This window comes from Dipodomys ordii, unplaced genomic scaffold (genome assembly GCF_000151885.1).
Source record: "Dipodomys ordii isolate 6190 unplaced genomic scaffold, Dord_2.0 Scaffold5, whole genome shotgun sequence".
Classification (NCBI taxonomy): Eukaryota; Metazoa; Chordata; class Mammalia; order Rodentia; family Heteromyidae; genus Dipodomys; species Dipodomys ordii.
In genome coordinates, this window is record NW_012267221.1 from 20414962 (window position 1) to 20421109 (window position 6148).

General features: G+C 41.4%; 1 protein-coding gene across 1 annotated transcript in view; it reads right to left on the bottom strand.

Annotated features, from left to right (window-relative positions):
- Window positions 1-6148, bottom strand: part of Ccdc173 (coiled-coil domain containing 173) — a 29886-nt gene that overhangs the window by 14459 nt on the left and 9279 nt on the right. The window contains exon 3 of the mRNA XM_013028344.1: window positions 147-320. Within this exon, the coding sequence (XP_012883798.1) occupies window positions 147-320 (174 nt within the window). The remainder of the gene's footprint in view (window positions 1-146; window positions 321-6148) is intronic.

Below are 6148 nucleotides of genomic sequence, written 5' to 3' on the forward strand. Positions count from 1 at the left end.
TGGTAAGAAATGTACGCATTATCCTGCCCATGTAATTGTAACCCCTCTGTACAGTATGTTCACAAATAAAATTAAATTAAAAAAAAGAAAAAAAAATTCATAGCTATAATTAATTATGCATGTAAAACAAATAATAAGGAAAGTACATGAAAGTTTTTCATTCTTTCTGTCTGATACAACTGAGTTTGCTTTGCTTTTTCAATGGCCTTTTTCCTTTCTCCTTGTTTGTATATTTCTTCGTCCAGATCAATGATTTGTCTTTCTGCCTCAATTTCTTCATCACGCTTCTTTTTGGCTTTAAGTTTCTGCTCCCTCATCCCCTGTAAAAAGACAAAAGCATTTTGATTCTGAAGATCAAACCCAGTGCTTTGTGCATTCTAAGTAAGCACTCTACCATTGAGGTGTATCCCCAATCCAAAAGCACTAGTTTTTGTGTGCCAGTCCAGGAGGTTGGGTGCTATTTGGTTTAGCTATTTTGTACCCCTGGAGAAACACCTTCACTTCTGGCTTTATGCTGGTTAGTTGGAGATAAGAATCTACTGCTTAGGCTGTCTTTGAACCATGATCCTTGTATCTCAGCCTCCTGATTATAGCCTCCAGGATTACAGTCTTGATTCACCAGCACCTGGCTCAAAAGCACTCTTTCATTTTCTAATTTAATTTTACCAAAATTGAATAGTATAATGTGATCATTTGAACTTCCGTTATTGATTTTTGTCTTTTTTGTGTAATTGATTAAACAAAGAGGTTACATTGTGTGTGTGTGTGTGTTGGTATTAGGCTTGGGCACTGTCCCTAAGTTTTATTGCTCAAAGCTGGCGCTAACACTTGAGCCTCAGCTCCACTTCTAGCTTTTTAATGGTTAACTGAACCACAGTCTTCAGATCTCAGTCTCCTGAGTAGCTAGGATTGTAGGTGTGAGCCACTGGCACCCAGGCAAAGTTACTTCGTTGTTTTGTTTGTTTGTCAGTCATGGGGCTTGCACTCTGGGCCTGGGCGCTGTTTCTGAACTCTTCAGTTCAAGGCCAGCACGCTACCACCTGAGCCACAGTGGCACTTCCGGTTTCTGGTGGTTTATTGGAGATAAGAGTCTCATGGATTTTCCTGCTGGGGCTGGCTTTGAACCACAATCCTCAGATCTCAGCCTCCTGATTAGCTAGGATTACAGGCGTGAGCCACTGGAGCCCCACTAAGGGTACATATTTGAATTAACTTTTTTCTTTCTTTCTTTTCTTTCTTTCTTTGTTTCTTTCTTTTTGCCAGTCCTGGGGTTTGAACTCAGGGCCTGGGTACTGTCCTTGAGTTTCTTTTGCTCAAGGCTAGCACTCTACCATTTGGATCACAGTGCCACTTCTGGTCTTTTTTGTTTATGTGGTACTAAGGAATTGAACCCAGGTCTTCATGCATGCTAGGCAAGCATTAACTTTTTTTTTTCTTTTTTTTTGCGGGTCGTGGGGCCTGAACTCTGGGCCTGGGCGCTGTCCCTCAGTTCTTCAGTTCAAAGCTAGTGCTCTACCACTTGAGCCACGGCGCCACTTTTGGCTTTTTCTGTTGCTGAGGAATCCAACCCAGAGCTTCATGCATGCAAGGCAAGCACTCTACAACTGAGCCACCTTCCCAGCCCTGAGTTAACTTTTCATAGGACCAGCACGATTTCCCTGTACTACTCTGCTTGAGTTAACTTTTTAATTGAATTATTTAGGGAGGTAGCACATCTACATAATCAAAATGCAAATGCAGCCTGATGCCCAGTGGCTCATACCTGTAATCCTAGATACTCAGGAGGTTGAGATCTGAGGATCATGGTTCAATGCCAGCCCAGGCAAGAAAATCCGTGAGATTCTTATCCACTAGAATTAACCACTAGAATACAAGAAGTGGTACTATAGCTCAAGTGGTAGAGTGCTGACCTTGAGCTAAAGAACTGAGGGACAGCACCTAGGCCCATAGTTCAAGACCCACAACCAACAAAACAAACAAACACACACACACACATCATAGAAGTACACAGTGAGTTTTTCTCTACAGTTTTAACTTTCATCTGCAATGTCTTCTCATTATAAGATAATTACTATTACTAGTTTCTATATTTCCATATAGTTATGTAACTACAGAGAGGAACTTTATACCCAACTACATACCCAACTTACTGCTTTTGTTCACTTAAAAAACCAACACCAGCATATTTTATGTTTCTCTACACCCTGAGGATTTTATTCAATGAGTCATGTCATATGAAGTCTTTCTTTACCTTTGTTTGTGATATCTTTGTTTTATTTACACTGACATCCTGAAGAGATGATTTATATTAAAATATGATTAATGTTAAAATTTTCCTGTTTAAACTTAGGTCTTTAAACTTGCTAAAATTCATTTTTTAAATTTCTATACTGTTGGGATGTAATTTAATCCTTATCATATGTCAGTTATCTCAGACAGTTATCAGATTTCCATCTTCTCCTTCTGATTGTGATACCTTTTCTATCATATGCCAGGTTCGCATAGGTAACACGTGTTTGTTCTAGGTTGTCTCTTCTTTAGGGGAGCGCCTCTGTGAAATGCAATATGTAGTCTGGGGTGATCTCAAATTAATGATCCTCCTGATTTGCCATCCAAGTGCTGGAATTTCAGGCATGTGCCATCAAACCCAGCTAGGTTGTCTTATTTTAATGAATTACCATGTCTGTTATATTTCATCAGTACTTGGCCTGTGTCAGTTTTTACTACTCTGTATTTTTGTATGTGTGTGTGTGTGTGTGTGTGTATGTGTGTGTGTGTGTGTGTACACGTGCGTGTGTGCTATACTGGGGCTTGAACTCATGGCCTCTTGATTTTTTCCACTAAAGTTGGTGCTTAGTTGCTCTTGGTTTTTATAGTGTCTTTCCACTGGTAAGATGGAGCTTCATTGATCTTTTTAAATATCATAAAAGTAGATTCTATTTAATGTGTTATTTCAATGTAAAAGCAAAATAGAAGGTACATGGCATTTCTCATCCCTTTATATACTAGAGGAGGTTTTTTGTTTTTTTTTTTTGCTTTTTTGTTTCTGTTAGTCATTGGGCTTGAACTCAAGACCTGGATGCTGTCCCTGAGCTCTTTTGCTCAAGGCTCACACTCTACTACTTTAAGCCAGAGCTCTACTTTTGTTTAATGGTGGTTAATTGGAGATAAAAGTTTCACAGACTTTCCTGCCCAGACTGGCTTTGAACCATGATCCTCAGATCTCAGCCTCCTGAGTAGCTAGGATTATAGGCATAAGCTACCTGCACCTGGCTAGAGGAGTTTTTGAAAAAAAATTATTATAAAAATTATAATTCTGCTTGGATGTCGCTCAGTGGCAAAAGCGCTTGCCTAGCAAGTGCAACGTCCTGGGTTCAATCCCCAGTACCAAAAAAGAAAAAATTATAATTCTATAATTTAAACATGCATACATTACTATGTAACTTGTGGGTAGGAATAGAAGAGCGAAACTGAGAGAAAGCAAAGGAAGGAGTGGAGTTGTTAAAAAAAAATGTGCTCAGGGCTGGGAAGGTGGCTCAGTGGTATAGTGCTTGCCTTGCATGCCTGAGGCCCTGGGTTTGATTCCTCAGCATCACATAAGCAAAAAGAAAAAAGCCAGAAGTGGTGTTGTGGCTCAAGTGGTAGAGCTGAAAAGCTGAGGGACAGTGCCCAGGTCCAGAGTTCAGGCCCCACAACCGGACTCAAAAAAAAAAATGTGGGGCTGGGAAGGTGGCTCAGTGGTAGAGCGCTTGCCTTGCATGCCTGAGGCCCTGGGTTCGATTCCCCAGCACCACATAAGCAAAAAGAAAAAGGCCAGAAGTGGTGCTGTGGCTCAAGTGGTAGAGCGCAAGCCTTGAGCTGAAGAGCTGAGGGACAGCGCCCAGGCCCAGAATTCAGGCCCTACGACCGGACCCCCCCAAAAAAATTTGCTCATTACCTGACTTATGAAATGGTAACACCTCTGTATAAATATATATTTAAAAAATTATATACATATATCTTTGCATGCAGTAACTTGAAGAACAGTTTCACTCTCCCCAACATTTTCTTCATGCTTATAAAGGCTTGTCAAAAACTGTCAACATGAGCCAGTACCAGTGGCTCCTGCCTGTGATCCAAGGTGTCAGGAGGCTGAAACCTGGATGACTGAGGTTCAAAGACTGCCTGCCAAGTTAGAAAAGTCTAAGGGACTCTGTTTCCAATTAACTAATAAACAGCAGAGCTAGATGCCTGGCTTAAGTGGATAAGTGCTAGCTACAACCAAGCAAAAGAAAGTGCAAGGTCCTGAGTTCAGGTCTTGGCACAAGCAAGGGAAAAAACCAGAATGGTCACACAAACAAAATAAGCTATTATAAACTTCTGCTATTGTGGGTGGCTCACGCCTATCATCCTAGCTACTCAGGAGGGGGAAAGCTGAAGATCCCAGTTTGAAGCCAACCTAAGCAGAAGTCCATGAGACTTTTTTTTGCCAGTCCTGGGGCTTGAACTCACTGTCCCTGAGTTTCTTTTGCTCAAGGCTAACGCTCTACCATTTGAGCCACAGCGCTACTTCTGGCTTTTTCTGTGTATGTGGTACTGAGCAATTGAACCCAGGCTTCTTACATGCTAGGCAAACACTCTAACCCCTAAGCCACATTCCCAGCCCCATGAGACTCTTATCTCCAATTAACCACCAAAAAGCTGGAGGTGGAGCTGTGATTCAAGTGATAGGGTGCTAGCTCTGAGCAAAAATGCTCAGGGACAGCAAGCACCCAGGCTGAATTCAAACCCCAGAATTGGTGAGATAGAAAAAGAAAAAAGAAAGGAAAGAAGGAAGGAAGGAAGGAAGGAAGGGAGAGAGAAAAGAAAAGGAAAGAAAAGAAAAGAAGGGCTGGGAAGGTAGCTCAGTGGTAGAGTGCTTGCCTTGCATGCATGAGGCCCTGGGTTCAATTCCTCAGCATCACATAAGCAAAAAAAGAAAAAAGCCGGAAGTGGCACTGTAGCTCAAGTGGTAGAACGCTAGCCTTGAGCTGAAGAGCTGAGGGACAGCGCCCAGGCCCAGAGTTCAGGCCCACAACCGGACCCCCCCAAAAAAATTAAAGAAAAAAAAAGAAAAGAAAGGGAAAAGCTTCTGCCATTAGCCAGTCCTAGAGGTACCCCACCAATTCAGGAGGTGGAGATAGAAAGATCATTTGAACCCACAAGTTCCAGACTAGTCTGGGTAACATAATGAGACCCTACCTCAAAAAAAAAAAAAAAGGCCAGGCATCAGTGGCTCATGCCTATAATTCTAGCTACTCAGGAGACTGAGATCTGAGGATCGAGGTTCAAAGCCAGCCCAGGCAGAAAAGTCCATGAGACTCTTATCTCCAATAAACCACTCAGAAAACCAGAAGTGGTGCTGTGGCTCAAGTAGTAGAGCACTGGCTTTGAGCTGAATTGCTGAGAGATAGTACCCAGGCCTAGAGGTCAAGCCCCACAACCAACCAAAAAAGACAAAAACCATTAAACAAAAGAAAAATCTGTTCTTCAAAAGACAAGGTAACAACTCTGTACATCTTCATAAAAACAATAAAAAAACTTAAAGACAAGGTAAGAAAATGAAAATTTAAGAAGCATACTAAGAGAAATTTCTCTTCTTTTTAATTTTTATTTTTTATTGTTATTATAAAGGCGATGTACAGAGGGATTAGTTACATAAGTCAGGTAATGAGTACGTTTCTTTTTGGACAATGTCACCCCTTCCCTTGCTCTCTCCCAGTTTTCCCCCACCCCTTCTCTCCCCACCCACAAGTTGCACAGCTCAGGTTCACCGTAGTGTCTAGTGAGTGAGAAATTATTTCTAATAAAATGTTTGTTTGTTGTGTGTGTTTTGGTTTGGTGTTGGTTTTGGGTCTTTCTATCGTGTTCAGGATGACCTCAACCTCTCTATGTAGTCCTTGAACTCAAGAACCAGCTGCCTCGAGCTTTCCTCAGGGCTAGGATTACAGGTATATACAAGTATGACCAGCTTCAAGAGGTATTTTTAAAATTCCCTATACTCGGGGTCTTTTATTGTTCCATATGAATTTTTGGATTGTCTCTTCTATTTCCTTGAAGAATGAGCTTGGAATTTTGATAGGTATCACGTTGAATTTGTAGATAGCCTTGGGAAGTATTGCCATTTTCA